Here is a 17,487-nt window from a genome sequence, read left to right on the forward strand (position 1 = left end):
TCACTACCTGCTATGTGGCCTTGGGCAACTCATTAAAGCCAAAATGCTCAAACCTCAGTGATGGGAGATAAGCCGGGAAATAAACCGTCTCATTGTTCAGGGCTCTGAGGTCAATATTTCAGAAGTACTCAGGTGTTTAATGTGAGGATGGCTGCACGGAGGTCCTGTCGCCCCTGGTTAGAGACACCAGGATCCAGCTTTTAGATGAAAGAGGTGGCAAGATGCTTTGCCTTTTCTTCAAAAGTTTCAGGCGGGGTGTTGCCGATGGACAGTCTGCCTTGAAAGAGATGGCGAGCAGTGGGCGTGCAAAGCTGAATATGTGACTTTGTGCTAGGGGGATGCAATGATGAGGTGGAATCTGGCCTGACAGTCATGGTGAGACCGCGTCCCTGCCCAGGGCTCGGGGGAGGCTGCAGTGTGCTCATGCGTGTCCTGGCTCCTGCGCTGCTCCGGCCACGTCCCCGGGGATGCTGGTGGCCTCGCGCAGGCCGTGCTTTGCAAGACCTGGTGGTGCTCAGGCAGGACAGCAAGGAGCAGCACGGCCGTGCTTTCCCTTTGATCAGCGCAAGGGAAAGGCTGCGAGTCACTGTGGTTTGTGTCTGGCCATGCTCGTTTGCGCAGGACAGTCTGTCCCATCTCAGGAGAAACGCAAGGGAATACGGGGGCAGTGAGCCCCTCATCGGGCAGCAGGTACACATCAGCAGGAGGCTCAGGCTTCTCCCGCTCTCCAGGTGCAGACAGCACTGAAAATCCTTAATAAAGACAATGTCCAGATGGCTGGTAGCACATTGCACTTTGCTGCTGTCCTGTACGTGGCCGGAGGGACGCCTGAGGCTGCTGACTTCAGCATGTACCTCAGCTGCCTGGGGGACTGACCACAGCCCTTAATCCTTTCTACGTGCTGGCTTGCAGTCCTGCTGCACCCCCATACCTGCTGCACCCCCAACCCTGCTGCACCCCCAGCCCTGCTGCACCCCCATACCTGCTGCACCCCCAACCCTGCTGCACCCCCATAGCTGCTGCACCCCCATACCTGCTGCACCCCCAGTCCTGCTGCACCCCCATACCTGCTGCACCCCCATACCTGCTGCACCCCCAACCCTGCTGCACCCCCAGCCCTACTGCACCCCCAGTCCTGCTGCACCTCCATTCCTGCTGCATCTCCATCCCTGCTGCACCCCCATCCCTGTTGCACCCCCAGTCCTGCTGCACCCCCAACCCTGCTGCACCCCCAGTCCTGCTGCATCCCCATCCCTGCTGCACCCCCAGCCCTGCTGCACCTCCATCCCTGCTGCACCCCCAGCCTTGCTGCACCCCCAGCCCTACTGCACCCTCAGCCCTGCTGCACCCCCAGCCCTGCCGCTCGCAGCCCCCAGGACCAGGCAGAGCCCCATGGCCCCAAATAACCCCACATATGGACACTCAGCACAGCTGGGACACTGTAACAAAAGCTCTCGTGTGATGGGTTTGAAGGAGAAGTATCAATATTTGCTGGGAGTGGGTGGACAATGAAGCAGAGGGTGAGTGGATGGCTTCCATTCCCACCTGCCTGCATTTCCATCAGTGGCTGACTGTGAATCGCGGGGGGGGACAGTGACACAAATCCCATTAGTGTCACCCACAGCGGCCTCACTGCTAGTGGGTTGAGGTGGAATAATGGAGCAGTGATGGAGGAAACAAAGAGTTGTCATTCAAGTAATTAATAGCATCAGCAGTGCTGGTGTAAAGAGGTGCCAGGGTGCGGTGGGATGCTCGGGTGGGATGCTTGGGGGGGGATGCTCTGGTGGGATGCTCAGGTGGGGTGCTCCTATTGGATGCTCCTATGGGATGCTCTGGTGGGATGCTCCTATGGGATGTGTCGTGGTTGAGATGAACAAACAACACAGACCAAGTTCTTCAAGGATGAAAGTAGTAGGTGCCATTTATTGCCACAAGTGCATTTTTATACAGTTTTACCAATCCATGTGTCTCTTCACTATTGGTTACAAGTTCCAGCAGTAACATCTCATTGGCTAATTTTGCTATCATATTCTATTCCCTTCTCTCTCATGGGTACATCCCTTCTTTCTCACAGGTACACCTTAATATCTCCGGATACTCCTTTACTCCCATCTTTCTCGTGGGTAAACCTTAATATCTTCAAGGCTGATCTCTGTTCCCATACCCTCTGTCAGGGAATCCACAGACCCGCTGTAGTCCCCCACAGGGATGCTCCAGTGCGATACTCCCATGGGATGCTCCGGTGGGATGCTCCGGTGGGATGCTGCAGTGGGATGCTCCCATGGGATGTTCTGGCGGGATGCTCTGGTGGGATGTTCCAGCACTGTTCCGTGCTCAGCCATGTGCCAAACCACAACACCAAACCCTTGGTGCCCAGCATGGGGCTGGTGCTGCCACATATGCCCAGGACCGGGCACATCCAAGCGCGGCACTCAGAGCCTGCAAAACCACGTTCTGACACCCAACAGATGCAGCTGTGGATCTGCTGCCCAGTGGCACTAGAGGGCAGAGGTTGGCTCTGCTTGATGCCATGTTTTTGGTTTTCATGTTTGAAGCTCTTGAAAGGTGACCTGTAACTTCGAATCTCTGGGGTTTATCATGTTTGCTTTTAAAAGCAACACCTTGAAGTGGCTGAAACCGCTGTGTTACTCTCAATCTCAGCTGCAAGTTAACAGGGCTTCTGCTTTGGAACAGGAAAACTTGTTTTTTTAAAAAATCTGCTTTGCAGATTTTAAGCCACTTTATTTTAACTATCACGAGTTGAGTAAGATAATTTAATTCCAGCCAGTGCCAGGTGCCACAGGCCGGGATGGACAGAGCCGGCTGCCTGTGCCGGGGTGCTGGGACGTGTCTGCAGGCAGGGAGTGCAGCGGAGCCGCTGCCTGTCAGCCCTGCAAAGAGCCTTTTGCAATGCAAATCCGCAGGCTCCCACCAGGCTCCCACACCTGGAACCAGTCAGAGCTCCGCCAGTCTGGTTACACGAGATGAAACGGGGCGCACATGAGATGATGGAGGGTGGGAGAGCTGGAAGGAGCAATTAAACCTTGGAAGCACAGAAGCAGCTGACTGGCAAGGATTGAAGGTGTCAGGTGCTAATTCTGCAAATACGGAGCGCAGCTCTTCTGTACGTGCTGGCAGGGCAGGGATGGTTTCCATTCAGCGATCAGCATCCTCAGCCTGGGGTTTTACCCACTTTTATGTGAACTAAAACCTGTAAAGGCAGAGGCGTAGACTAAGTGAAGCGCAGACCCAGCATCACGGTTGGAAAATATCTTTGATTTATAAAACACAGCAGGATGGGGTAGGACAGGGCGAGAGCTCAGGTTCGGTTTCTTGGCTATCGCCACGGGCCAGGCGCTCCGCCGGGGTGAGCTGGTACTGCTGGCTGCTCAGGAACTCACTGAGTCACACAAGGCAAATATTTTTTTCCCTTTGATTTTCACCCTGAGAAAATCTTGAGCTGACCTTGTTAATCCTCTCCCCCCTGGCGTCCTTTATCACGTTTCGGCTGCGGGATAGTGTTACCAGTTTCGCACCTTTGCCCGCTCCTGCCAGCATCCTGCCTGGCGCAGTGCCGCCCCCTTCCCTGTCCCTGTCACCCATGGGGGAGGATTCCCAGGGTCACCCCAACCACCCCAGGGCTGCAGGACCCCGTGGATGCTCCTACCTGGGAGGGATGGAGGGAGAAGAAAAGCTGGATGGCTGCAGGTGGCTCCAGCTTGGTGCTGCGCATCTGCAATGTGCGTTAGCCAGGGTCTCTATAGGGTGGTGATGCTGTTAGAGATCCCACCAGTTCCCAGGGTTACGATCACTTACACAGTCTTAATTCCTGTCTCTGGAAGGATGCTTGGTGGCCACACAAGTGCTCAGGCCCCGCTACTTTCCATGCCCCTTGGTTCAAAGCCTGGTGTCTCGGAGCCTGGACAAGGGCTCTGGAATGAGCTGCGCCTGCAGAGGAATGTCTGAGCCCCGCTCGACTGGGTGCTGAGACATAACCCCGGCTGTGCCTCACCCAGGGAAGCCCGATCTGTGGGTAAACCCTGATCCAAGCCTGCAGCTCCCACCTGGCCCTGGCTCCTGGGCTCACAGGCTTTGGCACTGGCGGCAGCGCTGGGCACAGGCAGCGGCTGCTCAGCCCCAGCCGGGGCAGCGCCCGCTCTGCCAAGTGGTGTGTTTGACCCGCTCAGCTCCGCGTGTCCAAATTGTCACTCGCTGGAATAAAACAGATGGAGTTTTATCCGCCTCCAGCACTGATTGCTGCCGGTGAAAGGGTATAATTAGAAACAATATCACTGTTGACACGGGCGGTGTTTTAACACCCGCTGTCCAAACAGACGTGGCCGAGCGCAGGGTTGATGCTCGGCCCGGCGTGGGGGCTGCACCCAGGTGATGTTGGGCATGGGGAGGGCTCCGGGCAGGCTGCACCCATCAGTACTGGGGAGATGCTGCTGCCTCGGGGATACAGGGGAAAAGTGCGTGCGGAGCTCAGGGAGGGAATAGTTAATGCCCCTCTCCTCCAAATATTAAGGGACAAATCCTTTCCCGGCCAGGTGCCCAAATAAACAGGCTGAGCGTTGCGTAAGGAGGGAGGTGGGAACACCTCTGCATGCTTCTCTGGAGACAGGCAGGGTAATGACAGCACCGCGGCCCCCCGCACCCCCGGCCCTCGCTCAGGTTCCACCCTGTCCATGTGCACCCGCTGGCCCTGGTGGGTGCTGTCCCCGGCTGGTGTCACCGAGTCTAGAGCTGGTGTCAAGATTCTGGAACCCCCACCCTGTCCTCCTGCTGCCGGACCACGGGAATGTTTTGCGACACATGTATATAAATAAAAATGAAATATTTAATTTTTGTTTTTTAAAGAATTCCTGACAAAGTGCTCTACTGAGGATCCTCACCGGTGTGGTGGAAGGTGTCTGGTAGGTGGGTGTGCATGACAGCAGGGGAAACTGAGGCACAGAACAGTTGCATGCACAGCGCTGACCCTACAGGGGACCCGGTTACTCTCAGCCCTGTGCCATGGCCACCAGCTCCACTGCTCCCCCTGCCACAGCCCTATGCACCGTGAGCGCCCGGAGGGACCATCAGTCCGTGTGTCAGGAATGGGCACCTATGGGGCCAAGGTCATGGTCACCAGAAAGTCACCAGCAGCACAGCCAGCCCTGTGGCACCGTCACTGCAGGGGTGTCACCTGCTCGGGTGCCAGGTGGCAGCGGATTGAGGGGGACGGGGCCCCCATGGCGATTTGGGAGGCTGCTGGGTTGGAAGAGCAGCTCCGGAGACAGGGGAAGCAGCAAGTCCCGGGGTGAGCAGCTGTGTGGCCCTGGTGTGTCAAGCAGTGGCCGTCCTGTGTCCTGGCTCAGCCAATATCTGTGGGGTGGGCGGGGGGCATGGACCCCCGGGCAGGGCTGCAGCATCGCGGGGCGCTGGGCTGGGCAGGACGGCCGGAGCGCGGCAGCATGCCCGGGGTCAGCAGCAGCTCTTCTTGGGCTTGTCGTTGGGAGTGAGCTTGATGGAGTTGGTTAAATAACTCTCCAAATACCCTTTATGCTGGAAAAAAAACAGAGGGGGAAAAAGAGTGAGTGACGTTAGCAGCCTGAGCGGACAGAAGGATCTGGGAGCATGTGTTCCGTCCTGATTCGTGTTTAAAGACAAAATCCAGGGAAATGCCACCCGGCCCAGCCAAGGAGCAGGGCCACCCACTTGCTTGGCATGGGGACACGCAGGTCCCCGTGGGTGGCCGCTAGAGGACAGTGCTGCCCGCTGCACGCTGCTGCACACCATCCAGGGCAGAGAGAAACAGCCATTCTTATTCTTTTCTAACCGGTTTAAGGTCTGTTTTAAGAAACCAAACACTGATGCACTTATCTTTCCTGGGCCTCCCCTAGGTGTTATAAATGGAAGATATTGTACATCAGAGGGTGGGCTGGGAAGGTCTGCCAGATCATTTTGGGGGGGTGGCTGTGTCCGGCTCCCACCCGAATCGCTGCTGCGGGCATGATACTCACCGTTATTAATGCCTGCTTCGCCAGAGTCTCAAAAGCCTCTGCAACATTGATGTTGTTCTTGGCACTGACTTCAAAATAAGGGATGTCTTTCTCCTTGCACCAGGCTGAGGCCATCTCCTTGGGTACCTGCGGGACAGGAGGATGGAGCCACGACACAGCCCTGCGCAGGAGGGGTGGCAGCGGGGACCCTCCTTGCCCGTCCCAGCACTGTGGGGTGAGGACAAGGTGCAGGCAGCAATCTGAGATGCTTAATTCCTGCTGCCTGCAGTAGGGACATCTCTGCGGCAAAAGGTCCCCAGCAGCTCCGCACCCGGGAGCCCTGGATTTCACATGAGCATTGCAAGGAGGCTGGTTCTGCAGGCTGATCAGCGCCCGTAAGACTTTGGGGCACTAAAGCATCCAAATCCACTCACCCCGCTCTTTCTCCTCCATTCTTACCTGCCGATCACAGATGTCGATTTTGTTCCCCAGCACGACCATGGGGAAATCTTGCTCCCTTGGGATGACCTTCTCTAGGAAATCGTCTCTCCAGTTGTCCAGGGACTCAAAGGACTCCCTGTCGGTCACGTCGAAGGCCAGCATGCAGCCATCCGAGCCTTTGTAAAAGGTCGACACCATGGATCGGAATCGCTCCTGTCCTCCTGTGTCCCAGATCTAGGGCAGAGAAGGGCACAGGTACAAACACACAACATGAGCAGCATGGGTGTTCACAGCCCTGTGCGCTGTTAAGCCACAGGGACCAGCTTCAGGCAGTGCCAGACCCCCAAAATTTGTGTGAGGCTTTGGTATCACAGGATCCCAGAATGTCAGGGGTTGGAAGGGCCCTGGAAAGCTCATGCAGTGCAATCCCCCCATGGAGCAGGAACACCCAGATGAGGTTACACAGGAAGGTGTCCAGGCGGGTTGGAATGTCTGCACAGAAGGAGACTCCACAACCCCCCTGGGCAGCCTGGGCCAGGCTCTGCCACCCTCACCCCGAACAAGTTTCTTCTCATATTTAAGTGGAACCTCCTGTGTTCCAGTTTGCACCCATTGCCCCTTGTCCTGTCACTGGTTGTCACCCAGAAGAGCCTGGCTCCATCCTCCTGACACTCCCCCTTTAGATATCTGTAACCATGAATGAGTCCCCCCTCAGTCTCCTCTTGTCCAGCTCCAGAGCCCCAGCTCCCTCAGCCTTTCCTCACACGGGAGATGCTCCACTCCCTTCAGCATCTTGGTGGCTGCGCTGGACTCTCTCCAGCAGTTCCCTGTCCTGCTGGAACTGAGGGGCCACAACTGGACACAATATTCCAGGTGTGGTCTCCCCAGGGCAGAGCAGAGGGGCAGGAGAACCTCTCTGACCTACTGACCACCCCCTTCTAACCCACCCCAGGTACCATTGGCTTCCTGGCCACGAGGGCCCAGTGCTGGCTCATGGTCACCCTGCTGTCCCCAGGACCCCCAGGTCCCTTTCCCCTATGCTGCTCTCCAACAGGTCCTTCCCCAACTTATACTGGAACCTGGAAATTCATTCATGGATGATGATAATCAGGCCCTGCCAATCCAGTGCCCCACCTCATGACACCAGGAGGCATTTGGGGACAGCAGGACACCGTGGGACACACACACCTGTGGGATCAGGCTCCCAGCCCCGCTCACCTGCAGTTTCATGGGGGTGTTGTCCACTGCCACGACTTTGGTCAGGATGCTGGCCCCCAGCGTGGTGCGGTAATCCTCGTAGAACGTCTTGTGCACGTACTGGTGCAGGAGGGAGGTTTTGCCCACGCTGGCAGGAGGGAAGGGACGCAGATGAGGCTTTGCCCAGCAAAGCTGGGCTCAAAGGGTCAGGCACAGCAAGGACAAGGGCTGCACACCCATAGGCTCCCAGGCCAGTGCACACATGGAGCTTCCCTCCCAGTGCTGCTCCTTACCCCAGAGCTCCTATGATAATTATCTTCAGATCCACCTTCTTGTTGGCGTCCATGGACGGGCCCTGCAGGACAAGATGGGGTCACCCGGCTGCGGGGATGGGACCAGCTACTGGTGTGGTGCTGGTGGAGGTATGGGGGCAGCTACTGCTCCCCGTGGCCTCTCTCTGCTTCCACCCCACCACTGGGGGCCCTGGACGTCACCGTGTCCTCACATTGTTGGCAGTGTGTCCCCACTGTGCCAGCACCCTGCTGCACTTGCATCCCAGTGGTTGGTGGGGACAGAAACCCCCACGCAAATCCCGTCCCACGTCATCGCCCGGGACTGGTTCCCGGGGTGCCGGTGCACGTCCAGACACGCCACTCCGCCGCACCGAATCATCACCATTAGCAGCTGCTGCGAGCAGCTTTCCTCCCTCTCCCTCAAAAGTGCTTTTAAACCTGACACACACCAGGTGTCCTGGGGAAAATTACGTTTATTAAAGAGACCACAGCCAGATGGACTGTCCTGGATGCCCTGAGTCCAGCCCGGGGATGCCACCCAGCCTGGGATCACCCTGAAAGCTGCGTCCCCAGCATGTCCTGGCATCCCCACCCACCCCCAGACAGGAGCCCTGAGCACCTCCAGCACACCCCCTCCCCAGGCTGGGACGAGCACCCTCGGGTGGTCTCGGCAGCCCCGGCCGCGGCGCAGATGGAAACACTCACCGGCAGCCTCATCCCTGCATTTTTCCCCGATGCGCTGGCCAGCCTGGCGCCGTCCCCCTTGGCACATCGCCCCTGCCAGGGTGGCTCTCGGCCATGGGGTCCCGGCTCTCCCGCAGCCCCTCTGCCCCCCAGCCTGGCATGGGCAGCATCCTTGCCACGGGCAGAGCCTCATGCCTCAGCATGCATAAACCTTCCAGTCTTTTTACCAGCACCAGACAGGTTTTTTTGCAAGCTGGGCATTTTTAAACTCAAAATGGAGTTTCCCCACATTTTTGCCTGTCATTCCGGGGGTGCCCTGCTCAGCCACGGTCCTGGGGGCAGGAGGGGCCGCAGGGCAGCGCACTCACCTGCCGGGGCGTCCGTCCGATGGGTCGCCAAGGCTCTGGGCTCCCGTCCAGCCGGCGTCCCGGGGAGGGAAGAGTCGAGAGAGGAGGATCCCGTGCAGAGCGGCCGCCCCGGCGCTGGCTCCCGCCTGCGGCTGCGGGGCCCTGCGCTCTGACATCAGCAGGAAAAGGGGCCGAGATCCTCCGGAGCTGGCGGAGCAGCCGCGGGTGCTGGGATGTCACAGCTTGAGGGCTGAGAAGGGAAAGAGAGCAACGTTGCACTCATCCCCTGGGGTTTGGGATTGACTTTTGACCTCTTGTCTTGCTCAGGATCCCCCTGATATTCTTTACCCACCTCCCCGTGACCCCTTATCTGCGTTCCTGCCAGGGGATTCTTTAGGGCTGGGAACAAAAGCCAGCGGGGCTATCGGCAGCATCCCCAGAGCCCACAGAAGCCACCCTGGACTTTGCTCAGGCAGCTGCGATAGCATGGGATGGGATTAGCAGGAGCTGGGGACAGCAGGGGGACAGTGGCAGACGAGGTGGGGCTGGGGGGTCAGTGTGGCAGAGAGGGGGGAGCGGAGGGGCAGGGTTCCCTTTGGGGGGCTGTGGGGTCAGTGTAGCTTCACCTCCATTAGCAGGCAGGAGGAGAGGGGCAGGGGGGAGCAGAGTGGGATCTCAGGGAAGATCGCTGCGCACAGCAGGAAAAATCCCTCCTCCTCCTCCTTCCCAGGTGTAATTTGGAGACTTGTCTGGCCAGAAAAATCTGTTTCCCCCCACCCCAGGGCAGGCACTGGGAGGAGCTGGGCTGAGGGAGGAGAAGCACATGAGCCAGTTCTCCCGGGCGGTGGGTAAAAGGCTGATGTTTCCCCGAAACAGGTCTCTCCTAATCCCTGTTTTCAACCTGTTTGCGTCGTGCTGCTTCACCTTTGCCCTTGCAGCAAGACTCTTTTGTCCAGACTCCCTCCTGGATGACTTCTGCCCTCGTTCCTCTCCGCGTGTTCCCCCAGCCCGGTGGGATGGACATTGCTCACCCGGTCAGATGATTGATGTCTCTCCACGCCGCTGGAGATGGGGTTTGTGGTTGCGTTGCTGTACCCGATGCCTGTGGCCACTTCTGCTTTCGGGCGGGAGGGGCTGTACCCACCCGGGCACCCAGCCCCAGCTCAGCGCTGCCTCTGGCTTTTGTTTGATTTCACAAGAAAAGGGATTTTCCCAGAGCTCCTGCTCTCCTCACCACTCCCGGTGCAGCCATGTGAGCTTCGCCCCGGATGAAGGCAGCGGGAGTGCTGGTGAAGAGGCAACGGCCAACGTGCTGCTCGGCACCTCCCGCAACCACAGCTACAATCCTGTCCTGGCTGCTGCACCAAGTCAGCAGTTCTGGGGGAAAAAAGCCTGCTTTTCGTGCCCTGTGACTATGAGGAAGATCTCGCAGCTAGGCGATGATGAAACACCAGCTGAGGACTGTCATGTCTAGAGAAATGTTGCGCATGGACAAGGACAGGACGAGGCGTTCCCTGAGGCGAGGCTCGCAGGGCAGTGAGAGTGAGGGAAGAGGAAGAAGGCAAAAGGTTTCCAAGTGACCAACCTGTCACAGCTGTTAGGCCACCTCCGCTCCCCAGGGGACAGCAGGAGCCCAGCTGGTCCCTACTTGAATGCTCAGTATTTGCTAGAACAACATCCCCTGAGCATCTGCAGTGCATTGGGATGAAGGCTGGAGAGGACGCCCCAAAACCTGCCAAGGGGGCATGGGATCCTCTGGGACCCCAAATGCACATGGCAGCAGAGCCATCCTGGTCGAGTCCAGGCCAGGCCACCTCTTGCTGCTGTCTGGGGACACTGGGTGGTCCCTTGGAGCTGGATGCTCCCCCCATGCCTGTGGCTGTGGTGATGGGCTTGGTGCCCAGCAGCACCTTGGAGTGCTAAGAGTTAAGCTAGAAGAGGGAGAGAAGACCTTTGTCCAGCTGCCTCTGCACCTTATCTGGGTCTTGCCTGGGGAAAGCGCAGCTGAGGCGAAGTCAATACAGGAACCGGTTACAGAAACCATATGTTGGTCAGTGGCACAATCGATGTTTCTGAGTAAGGAAGATATTTTTCTTTATTACAAATGACAAGGCTGAGCCGCAAAGTTTGCAACCAGACCTGAGTTTTCCAGCACTCTCCGCCCCAAGCCTGATGTGTGCTCCAGTCTGGGGAAGATGCAGCACCCACGAAGCCTGGGGACCCTGGCACGTCGACACCAGCTTGATGCAGGGCCTGGCTCAGTATCAGGCAGGAAAACTGAGCAAAGGCACCGATAAGAATAACCCTTCTCTGTGCTTCCCTTTCTCGCTGCCTTCCGTGCGTGCCTGGGGATGCATCATGCATGAGCCGCTGTTGCTCGTGCTTGCTCCCGCATCCCTCGCACTGCCAGCAAGTCACACGCGCTGCAGTGACTCACAGGGAGCCCCACGGCTGGCAGCACCCCCAGCCCCCCAAAAACTGCCCCCACACCCCTGGATCCCCACCCTCTGAGCCAGCCCAGCACTGGCTGCAGAGCCTGGCAGCTGGTTCGCCCTCTCTTGCTTTGAGCACCCATTGATTGTGTTGTCTTTGCAAGTGCCCCCCCCCATCCCAAGGATGGAAGCAAAATGCATTGCAAATCACCAGTTGATCTGGGAGTTTTGTGGCACAGAAAGAGCCCCAGGGTCTCTCCAGTGTTATTGTCACCTTCTTGTTTATCTGCACCAGCTCAGGCTGCCAAAGAGCCACATTTTCACAGTGAACTTGCTGCTCCTGCCTGCAGCCGTCGCCTTGGGCACAGTGGGATGCTTGGGGATGCCCAAGCCACCTCCAGGGACTTTCTGCTCCACCTGGACCAAGTGCCCTCTTCTGCCCTTGTGGAAATCCCAGCTAAGGACCACGGAGGCCGACCTTTCCGAACCAGCGCTGCCCAGGGGCAGCAGCATCTCCTGCACCACCGAGGCTGCATCCAGAGCAGGGACACTCCGGTGACACCGAGCCCTGGCAGTGCCAGGGTGGCACTGGGGATTTTAGCCTCCCAGGGAGGAAGGCAGAGGCCAAGGAGGGAGAATTTAACACTCCAGTGCATCCCAGCCAAAATCTGCAGGGTTACTGCTGTGCTAATCACAACACGAGCATGGCAGGCTTTATTTTATTAAAGCTTTTATTGACCCTTTTAAAAAATAATTTAAAAAAAGAGAATCTGCAAAACAGATCACAGAGATGCTCGAGACTTTTTTACATTCATTCTGAAATGGCTTCCCGGTGTGGACCAAACTTTGGTGGGGCTCTTCAGCCGCGGTCCCCGGGTGTCTTCACCACCTCTGGGGACACTGGTGCAGCGGTGACATCCCCTGCCCGAGGGCAGCAGCCCAGTGGCTCCATTCCCCTCCTGCCCCATGGGATGTCACAGCCCTAAGGGACAGCGGGGGCCAACCCCACCCTGTTATTGCCGCGGTCAAAGACGGAGTAAAACTGACGGATGAAAACATCGCCCAAAATCCAGAGGGGCCCATACGGAGGGGCGATGTCCAACCCCTGGAAGCCGCTGGTGCAGAAGGCCATGCCGTCGCTGTTCTCCTGGGGAAGGAGAAGGGCAAAGCTGGGATGAGCTCAAGAGCCTTGCACACATGGAGACACACAGGAATGGTGACTGTGGGTCCCATGCATGAAGCAATGGGGCTCATCAGCTGTTGGGACACTCAGGTCAGCTCCCGGGGTGGCTCAGGGCCACCCTTGTCTCCAGAGCCCCTTTTCCAACCCGGCAGATGGGAACTGGGGGTGGTGGCAGCAGTGGAGCTGCAGTCGTACCACGAGGGTGTATGCCTGGGCGCTGAGCAGGTAGGGGAGCCCGTTGATGGTGAAGGTCACATCGGGCATCACGTTGAGGTTGTTGCACTCCACGGCGTACTGCAAAACAGCAGTGATGCTGCTCCACGGGAACCCTCCTGGTGGGGTGGGCATCCCAGGGCTTTGCCCGCTCCTTTCCCCATCCTCATTCTTACCTCTCCATCCACAGGCGTGGCACCGATATACTTCTGCAACACTTTGACGTCCTTGGTGGGACCCGTGATGAGTGATGTCCCAGTGTCCACGATGGCCTGGCAGCCATTCGTGCAGAAAGCCACTGTCCCCGCCAGCTGGATGCTGGATGAGGAGGAAAGAGAGAAGGAGCAGGAGGGATTTGTCCTGTCCCCCCGCCCCAGGCCAACCCTTCTCTCCCTCCCCAGCACCACTCACTTGTCCAGCTGGATCTGCCAGTACCCTTGTTGGGTGACCGGCACCCAGTTCAGGGTCCCCATGAAACGAGAGGGGTCGAAGCCACCGAAGAGCAGCTCTCCTCCCAGTGAGGATTCAGGGTTCCTGGAGGGAGGAGGAGACATGAGGGATTTTCGCTCTTTTACATCACATTTAAATGGGTGGATTTATATCCACACTCTTCCCACAAATGCTTAGGGCCATTTGCCTTATTCCTGTGATACTCAGTGTGGTACAAAAAAAAACCCTTTACTATCCCAGTAAAACATTCTTATCATAGCAGCCCCCCCCGCCAAAAGCAATGCCTGAGTATAAGCAACAGCCTGGAGCAAAGCTGCGTCCATACGTGCTCAGGTAGACGGAGAATATGGGCAGCTCCACCAGATTTTGTGCCATCATGTTGTCGAAGACGGGGGTGACCCCATCCACGGCCAGCGAGGGGTAAGCCAGCCCCAGGACCCCATCAAATGGGGCATCCAGGAAGGCTTTTCCCGGCTCGCTGATGCTCTCTGCAAACTGCTGGTTGTTCACGGTGAGGCCCTCGACCTGCGGGGAGGAGGAGGATGCTCGATGGTGATGCTGAGTCTGTAGGTAAGTCCCAGGCACATTGACCAGAGCAGGAGAAACCAAAGATGACTCACGACTACTTGGTCAGATCCGATGACCCCTGTCAAACTGCCGGTCCCGTACTGGATGGAGAAAGGCGTCCCTATCGCCTGGTACGTGCTGGACTGTGATGGCTGAAACTTGGCGTGCTCGGCTGGGGAAGGAGATGGGAGCTGTCACCAGAAATGCTGTTTATCTGCCAGGGATGCCGGGAGCCCCTGCTGTGCCTGGTGGCCGGGACCGGCCTCCGAGCAAACCGATGGGGCAACGTGACATCGCCTTAACACCTGTGTCATGGACACCCTGCTGAGGGAATGAGCTGCTTGGAAGGCAACAGGGCATGAAGGCATTTTGAGAAGGGATCAAACGTACCCCATTTCAACCCACCTGGAGGGCGTGAGGTTTGCTAAGGGGAGAGGAATTAGCTTGTGCAATATTTTTATGAGACCTGAAGATCAGCATTGCTGTTCCTCTCTCACAGCCCCATGGGCACTGCTGTACCCAGCTATTTTCCCCAACCCCCCTTGGGCTCTGTTGGAAGCACTTGGAGCCCTGGGGCTGCTCAGAGATGCTCCGTGTCCCGACAGCCTGAACAAGTGTTGTCCTTGTCACCCGCGGAGCCCCGGGCAGCCAGCCCGGAATCACCCCATGGTCTCTGTGCCTCCCAGCCCCTCTCTGACAAGCTGTATTATGTGCTATCCTCTGGGCTTGTTTGTTTAAAGGCTCTCTCACAAGAATGGCCTAATGAGCACGTCCGAGAGCTCCCGTGGGCTGATGCTGCAGGTGGTGCGATTGCTGCCCACACCTGAGCAAGCCAACTTGCTGGGGCTCCCCTGCTCACTGTTTGTGCGTGTGTGTGTGCCTTGGAAAGCTCAGGTGGATGAGAAGGACCCCAGGGTCCCTGGGCTGTGTGTGCTGGTGACCCCACAGCCTCCCTGGGGACACCCCCAGGGTGTCACCCAAGGTCCCACTGCAGCTGGTTGATTGGGGACCCCCCTACTCACCGCAGGCTTTGCTGACGCAGTAGACGGATGGCACCCAGAGGTTGGAGGAGCCTGTGTCGAATACCACGGTGAAGTTCTGGGGGGGGGTCCCGATAGAGATCTGCCCAAAATACTCCATCTAGCAAAGAACGGGGACGTTAGCCATCGGCACACCAAGAAATCCCAGCAAAGGGGAACTGACGGGATTTGGTGCAGGGGATGGCTGGCACCAGGGCAGCGTTTGACCTGTCAAGGCCATATCGTGCCAGGTGAAATAAAAGGAGTCAAATATTTAAGGAACAACAAGGCAAGGCGAGAACAAAAGGCAGGACAGCGGGCACGGGCACCATCCTCTTCCTGCTGGATTCGGTGCGAGGCCGGGCCCGGAGGGCACCCTCATCTGTGGGGTGCAGACAGGGGCAGGGGCTTTGGGGACAGGACCCTCATGCTCTGGGGAACGGGAAGAGTCTGGGGAACACCTTCCCCCTCTGGCTCTGTGTCCTTTGTGGTGGGGTCTTCTGTGGTGCGTGTAGTTTCGGAGGAAAACTGTGTCCCCATTGTGTGCCCGAGAGCACTGAGAGCTGGGAGAGGGCTGGCAGCGCCTGCCATGAATGTGCTTCCTTGTCCCCAGCCATCATTGCATTCCTGGCAACAAAGGAGCAGGCAGGAGCGAGCCCTGGCACGCCGGGCAGGGGCTGCAGGGTGTGTGGTAATGGGGGGGAGCTTGCTGGGAAGGATTTGGGCACTGGGGACTAATAATGCAAATGAATAATGTGCTTTTGGGGTGCACGCAACACAGTGCTGGGACTCAGCACCCCTCGGTGCCCCCGCGCTTACGTCCAGGTAGTTGATGAGGGGCTCGCTGGTCTCGGTGAAGGCGGCGCAGTCCTGGCTGTACTGCACCATGTCGAGCCGGTGGGTTTTCCAGAAGTGGGAGAGCTGCCCACGGTCCCGCAGCGACTTCCGCAGAGAGCGGTGCCGCGTCAGGGTCACCCTGCGGAGCAAAGGTCCTGGTCACTCTGCCGGGGACACCACGAGGGTCCCAGTGCCACCAGGATGCAGGTGTGTCCCGCATTCCCCGTGGCGATGCTTCTTAGCCAAGTCACAACACAACAGGGGATTTGATCTGTTTTAGGAGGCAGGAAATCAAGGGTAAAGCTGGCAGGAGAGACTGCATACCCCAGCGCAGGCCTGATTGCAGCTGTGGGTTGGGAAGGAGCTTAATGTGAGTGAAAGAAAAAGACCCCCAGGCTGGGAGAGGGGACGTCACGCCGGTGTTTTCTGCACCATCTGTTTGCGCAGCCCTCGGCTGCAGCCGGCAGCTCATCTCGCAGACCTGGCTGCATCTGACAGGAGCTGCCCAGGGGGATGGAAGCGGCCACAGAGCCAACAGTTCGATGGGAACAAACCAGCAAAGCCCCATGTGGTCCCCACGGGGTGCCCATGTCCCCGTGCAGCTGCAGGGTGTCCGTGCCGGGAGCTCAGCTCTGCAGCTCATCACTGCACCGACCCTGGGAGCAAAGCCCTCTGAGAGCCCCAGGAGCTGGGGCGCACCCTGGGCACCCCCTTACCTTTTCAACCCGCTGGCCAGGGAGAGGCAGAGCATGGCGAGGAGGAGGAGGAGGACAAGGAGGTGGTTCATATCGACGACTTGGCCTCGGCCGGGCTCTGCGGGTGCCGGCAGCGCGGCGGCACCGTTCTTATACCAACAGGTACACCCTCAGCAGCGCCCGCGATAACACCCCCTCGAATGTCAACACGGGGCTTTGGCAGCGAGAAATGAATCACTGGCCACATCCCAGGCGAGGCAGAGTGGGTGCAGTGGGGTCAAGTTTGTTCTTGTGGGCGAGGGGCTGGTGGTGGAGGAGCAGGATGGTGCGTGGGGACGTGGCGGGCGCTGGGCAGGGTCGCTGCCGCTGGTTTTGGGGACAGAGAAGGTGCCATGGCAGGAGCAGAATGGGGTCTCCATCCTTTTGCCAGCCCTTTAAGCACTGGGAATCTCACAGTCCAGCTGAGCTGACGGAAACCCCCCCAAAACATGGTTTAGTGACAGTGTTAATGGTTGGACTCGACAATTTTGAGGGTGTTTTCCAACCGGAATGATTCCATGATTCCATAAATGTGCTGGGGGGAGTGTTTCCCCTTTCCTTTGCCCCACAGTCCCCCCAAGGCCCTGCCCGTGGCCATGGGGTGCCCCACACCCAACAGCTGCCAGTGGGGTGCACAGAAAATGATGATTTTTGAGCATCAGGCAGCTACTGAACAAACTTGAAAAGGCAAAGACTAATTAGCAGTGATGAACTGGGTGGGAATATGCAACTTTCCCTTTCAAACTGTCAGCAAAGCAGGGTTGGGAAGAAGCGACTTTGCGTGGGTGACAGTGACATGTTGCCTTCCAGCCATGAATGGGCTGATTTTCGTTTAACATAGAACGGCCGCCTCACTAAGCCGTTGTGAATGCAAATAAAAAGAATGCTAATGAACAAATCAAGCCTTCAGATACAGAGGGAAGGCAAGCAGGGGGAGGCGAGGCTTTTCTTGCTGCCACCATCTCTCCGACGTGGATGCTGTGCCGTTCTTGTGGTTATTTTCCACACTTATGGCCCTGCAGTAACTGGTGTTGGGTGGCACAAAGGGAGGTGTCTTGTTATACCTGGTAGGTAACGTTCATGTAGGTAACGGGGTTTCTACGCTT

General features: G+C 57.8%; 2 protein-coding genes across 3 annotated transcripts; both read right to left on the reverse strand.

Annotated features, from left to right (window-relative positions):
* Positions 1-4,820: 4,820 nt before the first annotated feature.
* RAB7B (RAB7B, member RAS oncogene family) lies at positions 4,821-10,120 on the reverse strand. 2 transcript variants are annotated; one of them, XM_065038646.1, is made up of 7 exons: positions 9,978-10,120; positions 8,968-9,196; positions 7,916-7,977; positions 7,644-7,770; positions 6,444-6,659; positions 6,006-6,131; positions 4,821-5,547 (listed from the first exon to the last, which is right to left on the reverse strand). In XM_065038646.1, exons 3-7 carry the CDS (start codon positions 7,966-7,968, stop codon positions 5,467-5,469), a joined length of 603 nt encoding a protein of 200 aa, XP_064894718.1. In that variant the 5' UTR covers positions 7,969-7,977; positions 8,968-9,196; positions 9,978-10,120; the 3' UTR covers positions 4,821-5,466. The 2 variants fall into 2 exon arrangements, with proteins under 2 accessions (XP_064894718.1, XP_064894717.1); XM_065038645.1 differs by lacking the exon at positions 9,978-10,120 and adding an exon at positions 9,573-9,709.
* Positions 10,121-12,221: 2,101 nt separating this feature from the next.
* CTSE (cathepsin E) lies at positions 12,222-14,931 on the reverse strand. The gene is made up of 7 exons (XM_021283524.2): positions 14,814-14,931; positions 13,845-13,963; positions 13,550-13,749; positions 13,186-13,308; positions 12,951-13,092; positions 12,757-12,855; positions 12,222-12,525 (listed from the first exon to the last, which is right to left on the reverse strand). Exons 1-7 carry the CDS (start codon positions 14,929-14,931, stop codon positions 12,361-12,363), a joined length of 966 nt encoding a protein of 321 aa, XP_021139199.1. The 3' UTR covers positions 12,222-12,360.
* Positions 14,932-17,487: the final 2,556 nt, after the last annotated feature.

Source organism: Columba livia, chromosome 22, assembly GCF_036013475.1.
Source record: "Columba livia isolate bColLiv1 breed racing homer chromosome 22, bColLiv1.pat.W.v2, whole genome shotgun sequence".
NCBI lineage: Eukaryota > Metazoa > Chordata > Aves > Columbiformes > Columbidae > Columba > Columba livia.

What these genes read in the sequence shown, in the direction of transcription:
- CTSE (XM_021283524.2), bottom strand. Translation starts at nt 14,931, where the DNA reads ATGGAGTATTTTGGGCAGATCTCTATCGGGACCCCCCCCCAGAACTTC. An exon ending in TTCTCCGTCTACCTGAGCAC is followed by an intron (nt 13,309 to 13,549) that starts GTATGGACGCAG and finishes TCCTCCCTCCAG; the next exon opens with GAACCCTGAATCCTCACTGG. An exon ending in CCCAGGCATACACCCTCGTG is followed by an intron (nt 12,526 to 12,756) that starts GTACGACTGCAG and finishes CTCCTTCCCCAG; the next exon opens with GAGAACAGCGACGGCATGGC.
- RAB7B (XM_065038646.1), bottom strand. Translation starts at nt 7,968, where the DNA reads ATGGACGCCAACAAGAAGGTGGATCTGAAGATAATTATCATAGGAGCT. An exon ending in ACACCCCCATGAAACTGCAG is followed by an intron (nt 6,660 to 7,643) that starts GTGAGCGGGGCT and finishes TCTCTGCCCTAG; the next exon opens with ATCTGGGACACAGGAGGACA. An exon ending in CGAAGCAGGCATTAATAACG is followed by an intron (nt 5,548 to 6,005) that starts GTGAGTATCATG and finishes TTTTTTTTCCAG; the next exon opens with CATAAAGGGTATTTGGAGAG.